Source organism: Drosophila santomea, chromosome 2R (genome assembly GCF_016746245.2).
Source record: "Drosophila santomea strain STO CAGO 1482 chromosome 2R, Prin_Dsan_1.1, whole genome shotgun sequence".
NCBI lineage: Eukaryota > Metazoa > Arthropoda > Insecta > Diptera > Drosophilidae > Drosophila > Drosophila santomea.
In genome coordinates this window covers 21127434-21150188 of record NC_053017.2, presented here as the reverse complement: position 1 = coordinate 21150188, position 22755 = coordinate 21127434, and the positions used below count along the sequence as shown (strand labels likewise).

Genomic DNA, 22755 nt, shown 5'->3' with positions numbered 1-22755 from the left:
GCCTCAACTTTGCCTCTCTGTTTTATTCAGGGGCCTTTATTTTGGCAATTTCTTGAGCTGCGCTGACGTCTGCTTGGGTTTAATTTGTTAAACAAAAAGTTGGCTAGGAATAAATGTGTATTTCTGATAATAATTACTGACAGCCAATAAAAGGTCAAACAGCAATGTCTGGCCGGTCCGACTTGACCGACTTGTTATGGCCAAGTGCGCCGCTGCACCGGCCGACAAACAGAAAAATTCATAAATAATATGTAGAAAAGAGTCAGCTCACATGTGAGCATGAAAAATGTTTGCTGCCTGACATTTGGAGGCGCAAAGCCGGCGAAAAGTTTCGCAATTGGCCAAATCCAACATGAAAACCAATACCAATACCAAAGCCAAAGCCGAAAGCACTGGGACGCAGCTGTGCTGACCAAATCCAGTGGGGCTTCCGGCTTCGGTTTTGACCTTAAACGGACGGGCTCTCAAACTTCTCGCCATCGAGATGCCGCTGCCGACTTGTAATTAACCAGAAGTCGAAGATGGCTGAGTCGGCGATAGTTGCGTAAGACTTCTGCTGGCCCGATTGATCGGATCATTGTTCATGCCGACAAGCTGAGAAGCCGGCACCACCTCCTCCAACGCCAGCACCTTCTATGGCCACTTAATTAGCGCCACCGAAGGAGTTGTCGACCATATAAATGTGCGTCTTACTTTAGGTAATTGTAGTCTCTGGCAAAACCTGAAAGAAGCATTCAAAATATTTGCCTACAGTGGGGTGAATCAGTGCTGTAATCAGTGGATTTTGGAAAAGAATAGGTCCGTAGGCATAAGCTTGAATTGGACTCCTGAAGAAATACTTAAACAGATTTCCAAAGAAATCTACCACTTTGATTCCCGGATAAAATTGTTAACTTATTTTCAGCACTTGTCCAGTCTGTCCACTGTACGAAAGACTTAAGACACGAACTGCTTTTGGCCCATTGCAAAACGTTTTCAAAGGAAATTTCAAACCCACATTGTCTTTGTCGGCGATTTAATTTAATTACAGCTTATTTAAGAGTGGATTTACACGCACCATTTGATCAAATACCCGAGCTTTTGTTGTGTTTGGCCCAATGATTTTTATTAAATAAGCTTCATTAGTCAGCTTGGCGCTTATAGATTCTTCACGAGCTTCGATCCAACTATTCCCACCATCCGCTGCTATACTTGAAAATGATGCATTCCATAGACCAAGTTATTTATCATCTGTCCGTGTGGGAAACAAAAAACAAAAAACAAAAAACCGAAAATCGAATACGATTCAATATGTACATGTCGGAGGTTGAAGGTCGCCTCGTATGCCCTTAGCCGACCTGGACTTGAACATCGAGTTGAGTGCGGTGTCCATTATTTTTGAGCCACCCACTGCCAGCGGTGGTAATGTATCCAATTTGACCCAATCAATGTTGACATTGACTCGTAATTTCACACAGAGCAACTCTTACATGCGAATATTAATTTCACGGCCAATTACGCTCAGTGTCTGAGTTATGTTTCTTTGGCTTGCGAATAGTTCCAAAAATTGATGACATTCATTTTGGAGACGGCTAATTGTTTTGGCCAATTACATTGCCCCCCCATCCCCTCCCTCTGGAAATTTATCAAAACGAAACGAGCTCAAGGGAACCAGACAATTCGAACAAATTGTAATAATAACTCTGTGTTACTCTTCTTGGCCCGTAGTGTTTACGGTCATTTGTGTATGCACTTGAACAAATAAGGTACGAGTATTTCTTGCGGGAGGGGTGCGGCAAGGCAGCTTGATTAATGCTAATTGCGGCCAACGTCAGTCAAATCCAAAAAAGACGATGCGTGCGGTCCCTGATGAATTGGCTGCAGGTGATGTATGCATCTTGTGTCGGCGCTTCGACTGCTAATTACTATTGCCCGCTGCTCTGAAAAGTTTGGCCCTGAAACTGAAAACAAATCCACGAAATGCATTTCAGCCACCTTTCATAATGAGAGAGTGGCTTACGTAAGAGCAATTATGCAGCACTCGTGATATGCATCTCTCTATTAATGGGCTTTCAAAAACCTTTGGGTAAGGTGCACAGGCAGGTAAAAGTATCTTCAGGTAACTCAGCGAAGTTTAAACTATTATGGGGGGATTTGTATGAGGGGTTTATGTAACACATTCCGCAGTGAAATGATGTTCGTGCCTTAAGTCTTTTGTCTAAGAACATATGTTGTGCCTGCAATGTATTTGAATCCCTAGTATGTTTATAACATTTAAATCGTTGCTTATTAATAGACATTATTATTTATGCATTATTTTCGATCTTCTTCCTTTTATTGCCATTGCTGAACTTTATCAGTCACACCTTTAATGCGGTTTGCCCTTTTTTCATTTGGCATTTGGTGCCACTGGAAATATCAATATTGCCATTTAAGCAAACTGAGTTCTGTAAACGGTGGGCCAACAACAATGAAAACAACTTGGAGAATTATTAGGTAGCAGAGGCGACATTTGGACACGGCTTTCAGCATTTTGGCCAACTCTATTAGACGGCAATCGCGGCGTCATCATTAAGCAACACTCATGTCCAAAGTGCCAAACAAGTTTTTATTCGTCTCAAGAGAGCCCCTTCTTCTTGGCAGCCAAAGTCTTCTCACCTTCCCAACTAATTGCTAGCCTTGATATTTACAAAGAGTTCACTGTATGCATAAACGCGTCTATTCGATAGTTGCTCTTCTTGGCTGGAAATTCTATATCTGAATAACTGGCTGACCGCCGATTTGATTTGCATTTGCAGCCGCTGCAGTCGCAGCAGCAGTCGCATCATCGTCAAGTGTTAAATTGCACAATTTATGGGGCAAACACGGCTTGACATTCAGGCGGGAGAAGTGCAATCAATGCGCCGGCGACATTTACAAATGTTATACGATTTGATGTCTATATTGGCATCGGGTTTTGGCTGATTAAAGCCGAAACTTTCAAGCCACTTGATCCGGCTGTGGTCATTGTGCAATGAGTTTCGGTTTGGAGCGAAATTAATGCAAAATAGTTTTGCAAATTGGCATAGATACCCCACCCTGGCCATATATACATGCATATATCGTATAGTAAATCGCTTTATGCGGACGACACAACCCCCAACTGACGAGTTTGTTGCCTAAGTCTTTCGTTTTTCGATTTCGGTTACCCGATAGCCGCAAGGAACTCGACTTGTCCGTAAGGAAAACTAGAGTGAAACTAACTCGAGTCGACATAACAACGAGCGTGTTACCAATATTCATAAGCCAAAAGCCAACTTTGCCTAGCAGCTCATATGCAGATCTTTGGATCTGGAAACTATACATCTGGAACAAGAGATGGCAGCGTGACACGAATGAAAGCCACCGCTATCCATCACGATCGCAGTGCCATGATTGCCACGCACGGCCCGAATACAAAGGATTAAATGCCGCCAAGTAACCGTTTTTCAATTACACCCTGTTGCTCATATTATTTAATCGAAATGCACATTTTTTTCCTCCTTTTTGTGGCTTTGGTGGGCTGTGGCTGCAATTTCCTTGTGAAAAATGTTTTTTAATTGGTGCGACGCGATGTGGCAAGCCACCAGATGATAACAACATTTCTGGCGGGTGCCGTTCCAAGACTTTGGCCGCATATTGCATATTAATAAACGGTCATATCGGTTACGCCAAGGCATACTCCACAAACACTATTACTATTTTTTGGGAAGGGGAGTTGAGCACGAGCCTGATATTTTCACGCTTAAGACAGTTAAATTTGATAGTTGCCCGCTGATGGGGATTCAATTTGAGGCTCTGCTGTCTGCCGGCGGATCCAATTTCAATTAAGCGGATTAATCGATGGCAAACGAAAGGGGACTTCCATTAATCAAGACACATAATATTCGGAAATCTATATGCGATTAATAGAAAGATTTGATTGGTATTTAAATGGGATAAGAATCAAGTGAGAAATTGCCTCTTTTAGGTGGCAAAAATCACTTCAATCTAGATAAGATTGCTGGACCAGATTGATTCTTTGGCAGCTGAGTGGTGGTCACACACCCAGTCCGTCAACCTTGAGAGGCCTTCACTTCTGAGACACTTCTAAGTGCAAGGATAACCTGCAGTCACTCAAACCCGATTGTGATGTCGATGTCGACTCCACTTGACTTTGACATGCAACTCGAACTTCATTAGGCCTGGTTCATGCGCCTGCCTGGCTGCCTGCCCACTTGGCCAAATGCTTTTCCATCTGGCCGCAGTCGATGGCGCGGCAACTTGAAAGACATAGCCCCTTTCCCCCATTCTAAAGCCCAGTTCGCATTGAACTTGCTGCTGCTGCTGCTGGTGCTGCACCAACGCACCAAACATCACAACATCACAACAAATTATACCAAAAAAAGCTGGCGGGCAACCAAAAAAAGTCACGGCAAAGTGCGTTCTAGTGGCAGATACATTTTGTGAGCAAATTAATTTTGATTGCCGCGATTGCTGGTGGGGCAGAACCCGAGAACCGCTGTGTGGGCCAGGTTCTTGAGCTATTGGCCACCGGACTGCAGCCATGGGCGGTGGTCGATTTGTATTCTTTTATACTTGTAAGTATAAATATTCATTGACCAGCCGGGGCGCATATACAGATACAGATACAACGCACAGATACAGATACAGAGATACAGAACACAGATACAGAATCCATGGCTGAGTGGGCCGCCCGAAGGTGGGTTCGGAATATTTTTAACGAGCTGCTTTATGTAAACAAACTGTTAACACGGCGGGTATCTCTCGGCTGAACTAGCGAGGCATTAGTATCCGTTCTTGTTCTCATTGTCAGTCTGTAGTTTACGACTACATGAACTCGCATTGAACAGCGATCTTAAGAGTCGATTAGATTTAACCTTGACCAAGATGATAACCCAAAAAAAAAAAAAAAACTGGAGAAAAAAACTAAAGCGGCACACACCTTAACGCATTTCCATTGATGCCGCATCAAAAAGAGCATAATTATCGCTTTAAATCAAGGTTTCTAGATCGAGATCGAGATCGAGATGTTAGGCACTGTAAGCCCGCCAGTTATTCATACAAATGCAGTGTGATTTGCATTTGAATTTGATTGCTGGGCGATCACAGACCACTTCTTTTCCAATTGACAGCCATTTTGTATCGGCTCTGGGCGGTAACGCCACCGAGCTCGGCAAACAGCAAACGTCATGACTATAATGATGATCGCCGCTCAAACTGATTCGAATGTTCGTGTCATGAATTTGCACAAATTATGCTAATTTCCCAAAATTACAAACCGCAAAGTGATTTTTTGTATTGCTTTATCCGCTGCTCCTGTGTTTCGGTGTCTGCCAATTTGGCAGTATTTGGTATTTGCACATTCGAGCGCTTTGATGCTCTTGGCTAGCCAAAAAAAACCAAAAACCAAAAAAATAAACGAGGCAAAAACAAATACGAATAGGTGTTAATTTTGATTGTAAGTAAATCTTTGGTTCAGTGAACTCCTTTCTGTGGCGTGTCACATTATGCAACCGCCGTTTGCTGATTATCTGCGATCTGCGATCTACAATCGTTGTGGGGAGAAATACTTTAAAATGATTTACATTTAATTGAATAAAGGAAGGAGCGAACGAAAATATCATCACAAATCAATCAAGCTCATTGTCAGTTGATTGCGATCGCTGGGCGTTTCTGCAGGTGCCAATCAGACTTGTCTACTCTGTACTTTCTGACACATAAATATGTGTGAAAGGCCCCAAGAAACGCAAATGCTGAAATGCTCGAAAAAAACAAAAAAAACAGCAGTAAGCTCGTAGATGTAAGCGTAATTCCAAATCGGCTCTTTGCTCCTGCAGATATAACAATCGCGTTGTGGGTGATTACATAAACAAGACAGCTCGGCGGAATCGGACAACTTTATTTTGGGCCAGCTGAAAGCAGATACTCGTTGTATCTGCCAAAGCCAAAGTCTGTGCGGTGTGTAAGCTGCGTGATTTGAAAGCAATTTGCTGTTTTCCCCCTTCCAAGCCCCCTGCTCTTATCCCCCCTCCAATCCATTCGATATCGAGCGACGTGTAATTGGCCTCGCAGCACTTGCCGACAGCCGGAAAATTATAAGGTCCGCGATTATCTTAAAGTATTTGGATCTTAATGCTGGCCACGCAGCTGTGGGAATCTTGGGAAATATTTTGATCGGATAGTGGGTCAATTGGAATCAAGGCAAATAAGCTGGGATATAGCTCGCCTAATTCATTGGGAAGTTATTTTTGTGTCGCTCATAAGTTGAAATGTTTCTTATTTACGAGATAACCCAAACCTATTGCTACTGCCTTACCATTCAGTAAGCATTCAGTCAGATTGAAGTGTATACATAACATACCCCTATCATTTGTATTTTATACACATTCAGAGGTTCAAAACTCACTTCCTCACCCATTTCGATAGTTTTGGCATTTCAGATTGCAATGAAACAAGTAAAAGCTTTTAATTTCGCCTATAATTAAGTGGCAATTACCCGGCCGAACTTTCAACACGTTGGGCATAAAAGCACATACATAAATCGCATTTGGGTAATTTATTAATTGGTTTTTCGCATAAATTGCGTTCAAGGCAAGGCGTTTGAAAATTACAGGCTATCACAGTTGGGCAGTTACATAACACATGTACCAGAACTCTAACAGCGAAACAAACCCGAGTCGAATAAACGTTAAACAAACGTTAAGTAAGTCTGAAATCAGCACAACATACGCCCAAAACGCCTTGACTGTTTTTTTTCAGCTTCTCTGCTGGCATTTCGGTGGAAATGCGGAAAACGCAACTAAAGTGGAACACGAAAAATTTGTTACTACCACTCGCTTAACTGCCACATGCCGAGAAAAATTGTAGTGAGTCGCGCCACGCCAAATTAAAAGACCTGCCAAACAACAAATAAAACTAAATTCGCAGCCTAAATAAATGCTATATGCTATATTGCTATATGGCGACAAATGCAGAATTAATGATTATTTTAGTTGAAAGTGAAGAGACGGGAGGAAACCAATGAAGTTGTTTGCCCAGCCTGTTGACACCTTCTCCGCTGCCTTTCAATGACTTTCAATGTGAATGCCAGGCATTTATCGCGCACATTTATCATACGCACTGTGTGCCAAAAGCCATTTAAGTGTCGCTAACTCAAATATTGATCATATTTCAAGTGGCCAGCGATGCTGCAACGGGCGAAGAAAAGGAGGCTGCTCGAATAATTTCCAATCGCACTGGATTTGCATATATGCACCGAAAGAAACTGAGACGTTGAGCATTTGAACATAAATTGTAATTTTGCAACTACACAATGCATTGTTTCTCTCAGTGCGCCGACTGTTTGGCCCATGTCATCTGTTGCAATTTGTTGCTTGGCTTCGCTTGCAATTTGTTTATGGCACATGTCGTTTTTGTTTTTGCTGACATTTAACTGAAGTCGCGTGTGCGAGGACATTGAACTTTGCCGTTTGGTGCTGGCCTGAGTTTTTGGCATTTTCAATAAGTGCTCAAATATATTGAGAGCAAAATCAAGTTCGCTGCCTAAGTCATTCGTTTTGTGTTGTGCCCATTTGCTCTCATGGGAATTTCAGATGAGCAGTGCATTCCCACCGATTCCAGTTCCAGATTAAGCATTAGCTAAAGAAATATGTAGCTGACTCAGGTCGAGAACAATTACAGTTCCACAGTTCCACAGTTCCATTTCCTTAATGCGTTTTATGTTAAACATGATCTCAGCTGGTGGCCAGTGGCTCGCAGTGGCTCGTGTGTCCAGCTGACTTGACTCACTGGTAATATTTTAATTATAGCATTACTGCCGCGACTTAATTAGCCCTGATCACGCCTAGTGGCAAGTGGGTGCTCGTACGCCGATCGATAAACAAAAGGCCAATTAAAACTGAAACGAAGTCGTAAGCAAATTGAATCGAAAGCATTTTGGTGTCTTGAAGTTCAGCCAACAATTTTGTTTCTAACCTTTCTCAAGGTTACGTCTGCGGGCAGTGTTTTATTCAAATAATTATTGCAATTACAGAGGCGATAAACACGAACCACCGAGAATACGAACCGAGAACAGTGTGGAAACACAGCTTATCTAGATCGCAGATTATTTGCATAAAATGTTCCACTATGCAAATCGCAGCTAATTTTTATGACTTGGCCAGCGTCATTCAAACGCAACTCATATTCATATGCCACTTCATACGGCCGACTGCAGGCCAAGAATGTTGAGTTGAATTGAATTGAAAAAAAGTTCAATAAATTATCTAAATGCTCCGCCCGAAATGGAGTTCGCCGGCGTCAGTGGTTTGACAAATGTCGATGGAAATGTAATGCCATTAAGCCAGCCAGTATTACTTTTTAGTCAGCTGGGGCTGAGGCACAAGAAAACCATATTTATCACTTGGCCAGCCATAATCCCCGTGCCCGATGTATATGCCTCTGATTAATTGACCAACTCACTCATTTCGATCATTTCTTCTTGCAGGAGGGCAGCATCGGTCACGATCTGGTGATCAAGCCCTTGCCCCACGAACTGAGTCCCAATCCGGAGGAGTCGCATCACATCATCTACAAGCGGGAGGCATCCGCAGCAGAAGACCAACTGAGTGACTTTGGTAAGATTCATTTGACATTGCCGCCTTAATTGAAGCCATTGAGAAGCAGGCTACGTTCCTAATGGGCGCATTGACCCATAGAAAGCCGTAGAAACCCCGCTCCTATAGCGTGGCCCATAAATCTTCAGCTGGAGATCGACGTGATGCCGATAGCATTTCCTGCCTCGAAAAAGAGCAGCATACTCACATATTCACCAGTGAAGAGTTCAATGCAACAATTCGCCCTTCACTGAATGCATTTACCCCTGGCGTTGCGGTGGCGCCAAAATTCCAGCGATAATCGCTGTAAAATTATTTATTTTATGCCCGGTATTTCTCGCCGCAGAAACTGATTTTTCCACTGTCGGCTTTGCCGAAATGCCCCCAAAAATTATACCCAATACAGTTAAGTGTGTGGCTACCTGACTTGCCAGCTTCTTATATCATAATAAAGACATTCCACCACTCGGTTTTGCTTAATTTTTGTTTAATTCTCCATTTCCTGATCATGGTATTTATTATTTATTCGCCTTATTTTTTCGCTTATTCAGCCTTCATGGAACCTGATGATCTGCTGGCCAGCGAGAAGCTCGAGAGGCTGCAGCGGCGCCAGCGTCGCAGCAGACGCAGTGCACCCAGCAGTCCCGACTTCGAGGACCTCAACGACGAGGACGAAGGCGCCCTGGACGCAGAGCCCCAAGTGGCCGAGTCCCGCACCAGATCCCGCCGTCAGGCCCCCTACATCATCTATCCGGAGGTCTTGGTTATCGTGGACTACGATGGCTATCGGCTCCATGGCGGCGATAATCTGCAGGTACGTGTGCGTGACAGGGCCGCAAAAAAACGGAAAATAAATCTAAAAAAGGGGAAAAAAACTGAAGAGAGAAATTAAATGCCGCTGGCTCCAATGAAGTTGTTTCGGCAATTGCAGACAGCTCGGATTGAGTTTGGGATTGTCTCTGCGTGCGCGGATTTCAGCCGCGATACCAAGCCGTCGATATGGCATATGGTATATGGCATATGGTATGTGGTATCCAACCCAACCCGGAGGGGATTTTGAAGTCTGAGGATTGTAAAAGTTGTTTTTTGTGCGCTACATGTGTAGATACTATGCGAGTCGAGACATGTGCTCGCATTGATAGATAGGTCTGGTTGCGAATGAGACCCGAATCCCCGAGGGGAATTGCCGATTTATTGGAGCAATATATTTTATTAGAGCCATGGAAAATCTCTTTGCGAAAAGTAACTCGAGCAGTTAAATCATATTTACCTCCCACATCAAAGTGTACGATTTATTAGAGTTGGTTAAACGCTCATGTTCTCAGGTAGTTCTGTATTTGTGATTCTTAAGCAAGAGTTGCCGAAACACATGCTTCAATTGTCATGCACATCACTCGCGCTCAAGATTTATTTGCCTGTCTGATCTGGGTGCGTTCTAGCCTCGTAGAATACCTAGAACCCGGAGATGCGGCTCAGATGAAAGCCTTATAGAGATGGGACTGCCCGACAAGGACAAACGTGCATTGTACCCAAAGCGAAACTAACATAACTTCTGTCTCTCCGCCAGGTCAAGCGTTACTTCATCTCATTCTGGAACGGCGTCGATCTGCGTTACCGCCTACTGAAGGGACCCAGAATCCGCATCAGTATCGCCGGCATCATCATTTCGAGGGTAAGTACACCGAGCACATCATATTTATAAAGAATTCCTAAAAAATATTCTGAGCAAGGGCTTCCTATCCAAGCCAACCTCCTTAAGAGTAAATACCCTACAGCTGCATCATTACACAATCGCAGCAATTCAACTTTCATTTGGCTAATTGAGTAATCCATTTTGGAAGCCAAACTTTAACCCCTGGCCAATTGGGTCTTGCCAATCGGGCAGCTCTCCTTCGGAGCCCAAGTAGCCCCCAGCTAGCCCAGTAAACTGGACCTGGACCCAACTCCGAATGAACTGTCACGATCTGGGAATGTGGCAGCAAAATGTGGCAAAAAAAAACAGGCTGAAGAAACATGCAACGCATGCGCTTCGTGCGATTCGCTAGAAAAAATGTGAACAATCAATTTGGTTATTTGCTTGGCCATAGCACACAAAAAAGCAGAAAGCCAGGCCAGCAAATTTTAACAAGTTTTTTACTCGTGCTCTGTGTTTTGTGGAACTGACTGAGCTGAATGTTTTTCTAGAAATTAGCGACGAAAATTCGTTATGGGCACGCGAACCGAGTTGGCCAAAAAAAATTGAATTGGATCTAACCTTCTGGCACTATTAAGATTTCCTGAAATGGCTTTTTAAGTAGTGGAATCGGTGTCAAGCATTTTTAATTGGGTTAAACTGCTTTGAGGTGGCTAAATCGTTTTTTAAGCCCATTTCAAGCTGGATCAAGATTTTCGTATGTGTCATAAAAACCACACAAAGCTGGCTTAAGTCATAAATCTAAGCAGCACGTGGCAGAAGCTCAGCATATTAGAAGTGTCTAGGGAAATATGACTAATGGCCATAAAAATATGGCTTTAATTTCCTATTACAGCGCGCTGTGGCGTCGTGAGCGAGCTCTTTGATGTCTGCTAACATCTTTCACTTATCAACATTCAACTAATTTGATTGCATAAGCGAAGACCATAAAACACTTTGACAACATTATAGCATCGTGGCTTTGTGTCTCGTCTCGACCCGTCTCAATACTCAATACTCGAATACTCAGACTTTCAGCCAGACTTTCAGCCAGACTTTCGGCCAGACTTTCTCACACAAATCAGATTGGCGCTGCTTCAGGAAGCCATTTGTAGTTGGCCAAGAGAGTGGAGAGCATAGAGAGTGGGCCAAGAAAGTGGAAAATTGGCACAGCGAGTGGGGGAACTGAGTGGTTCACCTGCAGCAGTTGCAGTTGCAATTGCAGTTGCATCGAGCTGGCTGCCCACACGACAACTCCGCATATCGAGGAGACACCGATGTCGACGGGTTACCCTAAGTACGTCAATTGCCTGTGCCTGTAACTTTGCTTCTCTGGCTGTCTGCCTTTCTGGCTCCGCAAAAAACTAAAACTAAAACTAAACTAAAAAATCATTTTCAGAGCGCATAAATAATGCAACAGCGCCTGCTGCAACTGCGTGTTGGCCGTGGTTACATAATCTAATGGGCCACGCTAACTGCAGTCGCAGTCGCCGTCGCAGTCGGCAGCTAGTTCAGATCAGATTTTTTCGGCTGGCATGTTTTATTTTCCTCTTTGCCCAATTTCACACACACATGACTTCCTCTTCTATGCCCCCCCCCCACACACACACACACACAAACACACATAGATAGTAAATGCAAAGTGCGTATCTGGTGGATACAGGTACTTAGTATCTTAACATATAGCATCCGTCGCTAAGCATTTTCCACTTTTTGCCACGATAATTAATGTGGCCACCAGAAGTGGAGTAGTGGAAGTCGGGTAATTACTCAGAATTTGGATTGGGCAACAAATTATTGGATACACATATCCGATAAGTCGACGCAATGCAGAAACAGGTAATCCGATCGAATTTATTGGATTTTTGAGTCATTTTATCGGAAGAGATTGGCCAAGTAGATTGTTTGGCCAACAGGAGCTCGTGCCGATCACTTTACGTGCTAAACTATAAAATATGAGTGCGAGTTGCGCTTTGGAAAACCCAAGCAACTTGACCCCAATGCCAGCAACAAAACACCGAAAGCCAATCGTTTATTTGATAGAACAAAAAGCCAGCCCAAGCACGAAATCAACAGTCACATAAATTAATCACCCATTGACAAATAACTAAGAGAATTACTTAGGCCCCAACTTCGGAGAGTTGTTCAATTAATTGATTCTAACTCGAAGCCCAAAACAAATAAAGCAAATAAATAAGCCGCAACAAAATGACAACAAAACGCCGCCACATTAATAAGCCATAAACTGCGTAACTCAAACTACTGCGATTGAGGTCCGAAGGCGTTAGAAACTGCAAATGCGCTACTAGCCTGGTTAAAAGCATATTTTACTTTTTTTCTATTCCGCAGGGGCAGAACAATGAGCGCTGATCGAGTGCCAACCCAGTTACTTTTAAACGCGAAATGCGAAACTTGGCTAAATCAAAAATTCTAATCGAGTGGCCAGCGCTCAAATTACATTTTGCCAGTTGAATATTAAATGGTTTTTTAGTATGAATGGGTGGAAAAGGGTAGATTCGTTGGCAAAACTAATCTCTCCTAGCTGAAAATACGCTTATAATGCTTAAAGCTATACTTCGAGGTAATTAAATGCTGGTGGCAATAAATTAGCTCCAATAAAACGAACTTTATGTCTAGCTGGAGCATTAAGTCCCCCTGCGAAACTTAATACTAAGTAACAGCACGTCGAGCTCTGGCATATTTCTCCATGTTCGCCACACGATACGCACCTAATAAATTGCGCATACGCAACGTGGCCGCATTGAAAAATGTGTGTGGCGCAAGCGCAGCGCCAATGCGTTCGACACTTGTAGCAAAAATAGAAAAAAAATAAGAAAACGATGGCGCAGGGGGGAGGGAAGACAAAAGGGGCAGGTTGTTTAACTTCTAACGGAAAGTTGCCCGCAATTAATTAAAATGTTAATTAAATGTCACAGATAAAAGTTCAAGTCAAGTCGGTAGCCGACTTAGACTACCCCCACGCCAATTCCGATCCGATCGCAGTTGATCTGATCTGATATATAGTGTTGGCTTTATAAATCCATATCTATGACTTGTTATGATCACCTGCGCCGCGCTATCAGCCCCAGGAATTCCACCCATTTGATTAATCGATCCGCTTGACTAGAGCCAAAGAAAGAGTCGAGTGGCAGTCCATTCCTGTCCAGAACTCTGCTGCCCGCGAAACGGGATATCCCAATCGACATTCTCCACTCGACTCTTATCTCGGCGTCTCTATCTAAAGTGCCACAGAAATGCCAAATAATCCACAACGACACACCCAAGTGCTCCGGTGCCTCGCTGCCTTTTGCCAGTCAGATCTCATATTTGCAAGTTGTCATAACGAATTCCGCGCCTAACGACGCCGCACTCCCAAAGTTCGGGATAGGGCTGGCCAGCCGTCCAGCAGTTCAGCAGGCCAGGTGTTGCCCCAGGGCACATTCCCATATCCCCATCCACAACCAAAACCTTATCCACATCCCCAGCCATATAAGCCGATGGTATATAGAGTGCCGGTAGCCAGAAATGCAAGTGCCAGACAAACATAAATTGCATTAATGCAAATGGAAACGTGCGGCTAGGCAAACAAATAAATATTGGCCGGGGGTGCTGTTGGAAAAGCCGGAAAACTCGCCGCCAATCGAGGGGCATTTCAACACCCTTACGGGAAGTGGCTTTAATAGTAAACTGTAAAGCACTTTTAATCAACAAAGTTTGGGAGTATTTCTTTGGCATGGTGCATCGCCTGTTCGCCATGCCCCATTGCAGGGTATTGGGAAAGGAAAAGTGTCCCCCAAGTTGCATGTCCCATGTCCCGTGTCCCATATCCCATATCCCATATCTTGACCCAAAAGCCTGTCTCTCCGTGGGTGGTGCCCGATCGGCCGCCTGTCGCCCAGTGCGATTTATCCGCTGTGTGGGCGCCGAAAGTCGCCGCGTACTACTATATGTCATTGGAGGGGGCGGATGGGCGGTGGCTACACCTCTTTCTGCCCAAGTCTGGGTATGTGTGTGGCTAAGTGGGCGTGGGCTGTCCACCACCACCACCACCCTGTTAAGCAGTTTAGGGGGCCTTGCGAAATGCTAGAAATTACGGGCAGTTGCATTGACAGTTGCTTTATGCCGCCGCAAGATTTATATGCGCCGCCCAGGGAAAGGAGCTGGAATACCGGGCACCGGTTGCGGCCGAAAAATTAAATTAAAATATAACATTTTGGTTTTAATTACGCACAAAAGGCCATTGCAAAACAGTCGCGAGACTTTGGTTTATTTTCAGTTTTTTTGGGCGAAAGGCAAACCGGTCCCGGTTTTAGTGGCTCGGTTACATTTTTAGGTCCTACTGACAGTTTCTTTGATAATATTTCGCTTTTTGTGCCCGAGCCCGATTATTTGACAAATGTTTTTGTTTGTTTTCTGCCTCCACTCGCCGGGGCAACCACTTCAATTGTGCAATCGGTAATCAAAGATGTGCCAGGTCATCCATGGTCCAGTGGTTCCGCGGGACTGCCAGCACCGGGAGACACATTCCCCTACATTCGCCTGGCTGTCGTCTATCCGCTGGTGGTCTACTCCAAAGACCGAAGGTTTGTCTTTCCCATGCCATGTGACTGGGTCGCTTATCGCGAATCTGGAGATCTGAGCAGCTAAACTAATAGTTAAGGAAACGGTTAGCCAAGTTACGACACAGAAACTGAAATTACAGCTTATCAGTGCTAATATTTGCTCAATTATGAAGTGAATCCGCTATTGCCATTGCTTTGCGTCTGTGAAGCAGTTACAAATCCAATCAAGCTCATAAGCAAACAACTCGAGTGAAGCATCTTCACACCAGAAAGAGACTGCTCTAATAAACCACTCAAAATGCAATTCCACAACAATTATTTGTAATTTCGTGGATTCCAATCTAAGCCAGTGCCAGTGCCTTTCCCACTTGGCCACAAGGCCACAATCGAAGCATTTAAAATTCTTGATAGTTTTGTCTGTCGAAAATTACCAAAAAAAAAAAACAACACAAAATTCAATTCAATTCGAGCTGTTGCTTCTTTCGGGAGAACGACGTGCCCGCACTTTAAAGTGATCCAAGTGTCGGAACGTCCGAGAAATCTGACGGGAGTGGATGGCGTTTGAGTGCTGTAGCTTATGGATTCTCATCGGCTTTAGAATCACATTCAGATACAGATACACCCAATCGAGCGGATACGTTTCGCAGCTCCTTTGGCAATATATACAGATTTCAAAACTGCGGTGCTTGTGCGATCTTAGATCACTTTGTCAGACTGTGTTCATTTCCTAGACATCTGCTGTCTCTCCGACTAGTTGGTAATTTATCAAAAGACTTTGACTTCGACTTCGTTTTGGTTTTGGCTTAGCTTGGCATGGCTTGGCTTAGCCAGCTGAAAGACGGAGTATCTGCGAGATTGTTTCCAGCTGGCAAATGGCTGCAAATCAAATGTGTCAACCCAGTGCGGATTGTCACCTAACTTTGGTTTTATCACCTGCACCGCCGCTGGTAACTGGAAGTGGAAATGCAACTGGTCCGGGCGCACAGATTAGCCTTAAGCCAAGCGGAATTAATATTAACATATTCATATTGATTTGCCTAGGGCTCAAAGTGATTGACAATTGTGTTATTTTAATTTATGTACCTGTCACTTCGGTAAATCTAAACGCCCCTTCGGTCACGACATGACTGCTTACGTACCGTGAATTTACCTGGTTTCACGGCTGCTGGAGCTGCCCTCGGATGCACACAGCTGATGAAATGGCCACTGCAACTGCAACTGCCACTGCAGCTCCAATTATGCAACGCACAATTGCAACTGGTTTTTGTCCACTGGGGCAGCCTAACAGTCAAAAACGACGAATTTCCAAAGGAAGCCCACACGACTTTGACTTTGCCCGGCTGGATAAGCATCTACACTGCTAAATAAAACGATTGCTTGGGCAATTATTCAAATGTAAAAAGAGGCTTTTGGTATCACCAATAAAAGTACTCTGTTAACTGTTTTCCTTAAGAAACACTTTATCAGATTTCTTTTGTTTTCTGAACTCTTTTCCTTGCTAAATCTCACAACTCTTGTTTAAGTGCAGCTAATGATGATCTTCTGCTGCATTGGCATTGCTTATCGCCAGGCTCGACTTTGGCAGCACGTTTTTCACGTTCACTTGATTTCCGTTTCGAGTTGGGTTTCCAGTTTCATTTTCACCGCCGAATGGGCCATAAATATTTCACTCGGCGCTCTTTTCATTCGCTACATCTCATCCAGTCAAATGCCAAATCAGTTGCATCACCGCACTGGTAGCTTCCTTGGGCGATTTCGTCGAACATTTTGCAATTGGGCACTGGCCTACTGTATTCTAATGTGGGTCACAGGGTTCATTTGCGCTTTTACGAGCCATAAATGTCAGCTTCAAGTATTCACTTTAATGGGTAATATCTGCAAATATCATGGGATGGGTACCAGGCAGACAGTCGCTTGCCACACAACTTTTCAGTTTCAGATAGTTAAGGTTTATGTAGTATTAGCTACCTTAGTACTCTCATATACAAATCAGTTATTCTAACTTGTACTTTACTCATTTGCATTTCAGGGTCGCGATGCCACTCCCTATCTGGAGCGCAACCGAGTGGGTCGGGATGCCATTGATTCGGCCGCCGCTCTCACGGACATGGGAAAGTATCTGTTCCGGGAACGACGACTTCCGGTCTACGACATTGCCGTGGCCATTACCAAGTGAGTGGGCTTCGAAGTGGGGCCTGATGGCCCTTGTGTTTTGAATTCTCTTTGCAGAAACGACAGCTGATTTCTCTACGCGCGTTTTCCTCTGTCTTACCCCTATAAACCTATCCACTTTACCAAAGATCCCCAAGAATTACACTTAATTACAATGTCTACTCGTGTCTAGGTATGATATGTGTCGCAGGCGTAAAGGAGGTCGTTGCACCAAGGGCACAGCGGGTAAAAAGATTTCAAAGAAATTCCAAACAACTAGATTTACCCCACAACACTCATGCATTACACATAGAACATAGAAACACAGAAACACTGATACACAGAAACACTGAAACACAAAAAACACTGATACACAGAAACACAACCAGAACAAATGTCATTGCGGGTGTTTAACATAGTTTAGTCAGTTTTTGGTTTGCACCTCTAGAGCCACAAGAAACACCTGAAAACCCCAGTAAAGTTGACTAAAACTGCGTGTGGGTCTTATAAGCGATACTACCACAATGACACGACACACATACTCACAATAAAACACAAAAAATCTACAGCATTTAGGCGAAGGAAAAACTAAATCGCAAAGCGTTAAACTAATTTGAGTAGCGGATCGGTCCATAAGGCATAAAACCGGTTGATTTATTAAGTAATTTGTATCTGCTTTAAGGTCTCATTGGTTGAAGCGAACATTTACATCAAGACTTGGTACTTAATAGTGGTTCATGCGCCTAAATTAGTGGATACTCCCTATGGAAACAATAACCCCACCCAATCCGCTGAACTTGAAATGATTACATTAGCTACAGTAGTTTATTAAAGACTTCGGAGCTCCGAAGGTAGGATTCTTCCGCCTCTTTTACCGCTCTCGACTCCACAAATGCAGCCACAAAAACTATCAACTATGAACTAACAACTAACAACTGTCGATCAAAGCCGAGAGGAGATAATTGATTAAATGACGCTGAAAACCCCCAAAAGCCAACGAATCTAAAATTTCTACGCATTTCTGATCAATTTTCGCCCGCAGACTCGATATGTGCCGTCGCACCTCCGCTTATGGTGAATGTAATCGCGGTACCGCAGGTAAAGACCCAACTAGCTGGCAATTTGTTAGCCAACATCTGTACAGATAAATGCAAAAAGCCACACGAAATGGCTGACAAAAGCACAGAAGTTAAGCGAACGCGCTAAAAATAAATAACATTAAAGGCGGCCACCGCCGAACCCAAAAATGCGTCGCTCCATCATCAACCAAATCAAGCGAATTTAATTGAATTTCATGCACGTCTCTGTCTCTCTCTCTCTGTCTCACGCTCTGTCTCCGTCTCTGTCTACTGCTGGTCCACCTCTCTCTTTCCGCGATCGGCAATCTATATCTTCCATGTGTCTTTGTTTGTGTCGCACGCGCCCCTTGTACAGTGGGAATGAAAAGAACAAGAACAGGAAGCGGCTGCGCATGCGCCGCACCACCAATGCCTGTCAAACTGTACAGGTCACTAAAACCCATCTGAATCTCCAATTAGAGAATGAATCTTCCCCTGTCTTTGCATTGTACAGTCTCTTCTGCTGCTATCGATCTGTCTCATTCCGTGTACATAGTATCCATGATCAACGGCTGTTTCAGAACATTCTTGAGAATTAAAGTCTTACGAAGAATGGCTGTAAAGTATGCTAGCAAAATGTCGATGAAAATTGTGAGGATTTCTAAACAACAATATAATACCCTTATTTAATGATAACTTTATAACTTAAGAAGGGTTTTGGTCCTACTAACCCTGGTCTACTCAACACTTAAGCCAGCTATTTAACTTTAATGGGCTGTGGACACACCATAATCTGGCGTTGGTAATTGTGGCTAAACTTACACACTCAAATGTACCTACTAACTAATTGCTAACTCGCATCAAGTCACAACCACTAAGCGACCCGCTTCTCCCAGCGGTTACAGTTATTATGTAAAAACATATTTTAATACGATGTTCGAAAGTGAAAACACAAGCAAATTGCTCAGTTGCGAAAACCGAAACATTAGATTTTTCATTTAATAACTGCAACGGCGACGGCGATGGCGACGCGAAAAAATTGTCAACTTCCTGTTGGACAAAAGCGAACAAGAAAAAAAAACAAAAAAAAATAATAAAGAAAAGAAGAAAATGCCACTGAGTAAGACAACCAACTAATTGCCTCATTTCGGTCGTGTGTTTTCTTTCGGAAAAGGCTTCGCTTACGTCGGTGGCGCATGCGTGGTGAACAAGCGACTGGAGAAGGTGAACAGCGTGGCCATCATCGAGGACACCGGCGGCTTCAGCGGCATCATCGTGGCTGCCCACGAAGTGGGACACCTGTGAGTAGCCCCCTGACTTGACCCCATCCATTTGCAGCCGTGTTTTTGTGATGCTTGAATTGCCTTGAATGTGATTACCATCACAGTATCACATTAATATCTGCATTCCAACACTCGCATGTGACCTACTCACTTTCGTTGAATACTCGTGAAAACGGACTATTGCCATCAAAGCCAAACTATTTAGCGATTCGGATTTCATTGGGCGCCAAGTCAAATAAAAAACATGAATAATTTCCGCCGCTGCAAACTGGTCACTGAAACCCGTTTGCATTTCCGTTTGACATCATTCGGCGTGCAATTAATCAATTACCATATTTTGCCCCTCAATCATAATGCGTCCCATGCTCGTTTCACAGGTTGGGAGCGGTGCACGACGGTTCGCCGCCGCCCAGCTACTTGGGTGGACCGGGCGCCCAGCGGTGTCGCTGGGAGGATGGCTACATCATGTCCGATCTGCGTCACACGGAGCGGGGCTTCCGATGGTCCGCCTGCACGGTGCAGAGCTTCCACCACTTCCTCAAGTGAGCTACTGGCTTCTGTACGGTTTCGAAAGGTATTAATGACTCCGCTTTGCTTCTCAGTGGAGACACGGCCACCTGCCTGCACAACGCCCCACATGAGGACAGCGCCCTGGGTAGATCGCTGCCGGGAACACTGCTCTCGCTGGACGCCCAGTGCCGCAGGGATCGAGGAACGTATGCCTGCTTCAAGGACGAGCGAGTGTGTGCCCAGCTCTTCTGCTTCGACGCCCAGACGGGTTACTGTGTGGCCTACAGACCAGCGGCCGAGGGATCGGCCTGTGGAAATGGTTATGTAAGTAATGTGAGAGCTATCACGCAAGAAGTTCCCTTGAACGGACAGCTTGCTGAACGAACAACTCTTTTAAACGGACTCTCTCTCTTGAGCGGACAAATAATATAAATTCGATCATTTTTGTTTACCCAAAACTTTCAGCACTGTCTGGATGGTCGTTGTACACCGCTGCCCTCGAACATCATTCCCGATTACGGGCACAACTACCGTTTAGTCTACAAGTGAGTATAGTAGAATGGGTAATTTAATTAGAAAAAGACTGTTTTCCAGTAGTTTTGTTGTGTAAGCTAAGAGTACTCTTATTACTAAAATACACAAAAACAAAAAACACAAAATAATTGAGTTCCAAGTACACGAATACACTCAGAATGCAAATTTTTAATATACAAACTTTTACACCCTTACACACCAATTCGGTACAACAACAATACCAACACCCAAAAATACAACAAACAAACCACCACAACAACAACATTAGTAAAATCGACAACAAGAAAGATGCAACTGAGGATATTGAGAGTAGTAGTGAGGAGACCGAGTCCCAAGAGGACGAGACTGAGAGTGTTGAGGATCAGGATGAGGGCAACACTAGCAGCGAGGAGCAGGAGGACAACCAGGTCGAGCAGAGCTCTGCAGCTGGCGCCGCTGCTGTGCAGTCGACAACAACCGCCAGAACCACGACGACAACCACTGTGCGCACCACAAGCTCCACAAGCACCGCCAAGCCAAAGTCCAAGTCCTTTGGCTATCTGCATCGCAGCCTTCCCGAACGACAGTGGGTGCAGGACAATGGCGTGCTGGTCACGACGCGCATCAGCAGCAGCGTCAGCAGCAGCAGCAGTAGCAGCACGAACACCAACGCTGATTCCGCAGCAACATCAACACGCAGGCCAACAACAACAAGAACAACCACACAAACACCGAACCTTTTCCAAATCTATACACACGAACTACGCAAACAAATCGAATACTATTTACACATGCTACAGACACAACAACATGCTACCAAATTGCAACCAGAACAACAGCAACAGCAGTCACAACAACAACAGTCGATAGTCGAAATCCCCTTGGTTCAAAAACGCCTTACAAATTATAGTGTAACCAGCAGCAGCAGCAGCAGCACCAACAGCAACAGCAACAGCAATGGGGCAAAGCCACAGGCGCCGAGCAACAAGGACGAGAACCAGAGACAGCAGCAGGTGCAGCAGCAACTCCAGGATGGGCTGCCCGATGAGGAGAACGAGGCGACTGCCGGCATTCAGAGCAATGAAGCGATTGAGCGGCAAAAACGTAAGTTCCCCACAACACCCACAGCAGCAACAAGTGCTGCGCAGAAATCAGCAACACCGGCAACACCAGCAACACCAGCAACATCGGCAACATCAGCAAAACCCACACCAAGCAACGCCAAACCGATAACCACATCATCATTTCTCGATGCGTACTTTAAAAAACTGCAAGCCTTGCATGACGGTGGATCTGCCAGCAGCAGCAGCACCGCCACCTCCGTGTCGTCATCCGTCAGCTCCGCAACAAGCAGCAAGCAGCAGCAGCATTCGCAGCAAGTGCAGCAGCAGCAGCAACAGGCGCAGCAGCTGGCGCAGCAAGCCGATGGAAGCCACTTTCTGAAACGTACGCCCCATCGGAGTAGTCTTAAGGCATACAAAACTAGTAGTAGCAGTAGTAATAACAGCAGTAGTCAGTCCCAGCAGCAGCAGCAGCAGCAGCAGTATGCGACAAACTACATTGGCGACACCACAAACAATCTGCCAGCGGTGTTGGACAACAGTAGCAGTGCGTCGAGCACCACGGAGAGCGCCAAGAAACCCAAAATCAAGACACAAAAACTCATACGCCGCACACGAGTCATGTAAACGCAAACGCAAACGATCTGAGGATGTGGCAGACAACCCCGATACCAATTAGCATAAGCTACTCTACCTACTGCTAGCCAGACAGAAAGAAACACAGATCCGATCCATAAAGCTGCTTGCGAAACCAAACCGAAACCAAACATCCGAAAGAACCGAAGGCTCCCCATCCAACATCAAAAACAAGACCACACACACTATACAACGCAACACGCATCACACACAATTTCAAACCGATTGATACCGATACCGATACCGAAACTGAAATCGAAACCGTTACCGATTCGTTATCCTTGCGTGCGGTAAGCCCAAAACCAATCCAGCATTCAAGTCGGGTTCCTTACTCCCCCTAGTAGTCTAAAGCTTTGGCCTAGAGTACCGTAGAGCATGGATGCGCGATAGTCATAGCAGTATTATTATCTACCACGCTGCCTGGCCTCTAATAAATGCATAATCCTGGTTGTCAAGGTCGACGCATCGAAGTGCAAGTGCTAAACTCATGCGTAACGGTCCATTTACATAGCTATAATATGGATTACCCACGTACTTTAAGCATTTGGCATCTGGCATTGCATCGATCATACCTAATCCCGTAGCACGGAGTCGCCCTGAAAGCGCTCCGAACAGTAGTTCTTGAATCTTACATTGGCATGACCTTAAGCGTAACCTAGAATTTCATTTCAGACCACCCCCGATTCGAAACGAAACGAAACGAAATCATTGCCTC

General features: G+C 44.6%; 1 protein-coding gene across 8 annotated transcripts in view; it reads left to right on the top strand.

Annotated features, from left to right (window-relative positions):
* LOC120445421 (venom metalloproteinase 3) overlaps positions 1 to 22755 on the top strand; it is a 45328-nt gene that overhangs the window by 21079 nt on the left and 1494 nt on the right. Inside the window, exons 5-14 of one of the 8 annotated variants that reach the window (XM_039625843.1) lie at positions 8486 to 8615; positions 9146 to 9408; positions 10162 to 10266; positions 16858 to 17000; positions 18022 to 18077; positions 19212 to 19338; positions 19698 to 19862; positions 19923 to 20154; positions 20296 to 20375; positions 21266 to 22330. In XM_039625843.1, the coding sequence (XP_039481777.1) occupies positions 8486 to 8615; positions 9146 to 9408; positions 10162 to 10266; positions 16858 to 17000; positions 18022 to 18077; positions 19212 to 19338; positions 19698 to 19862; positions 19923 to 20154; positions 20296 to 20375; positions 21266 to 22031 (2067 nt within the window). In that variant the 3' untranslated portion in view covers positions 22032 to 22330. Of the gene's footprint in view, positions 1 to 8485; positions 8616 to 9145; positions 9409 to 10161; positions 10267 to 16857; positions 17001 to 17172; positions 17226 to 18021; positions 18078 to 19211; positions 19339 to 19697; positions 19863 to 19922; positions 20155 to 20295; positions 20376 to 20632; positions 22331 to 22755 lie in introns of all 8 variants that reach the window. The other 7 variants (XM_039625842.1, XM_039625844.1, XM_039625840.1 and 4 more) reach the window with 7 other exon arrangements.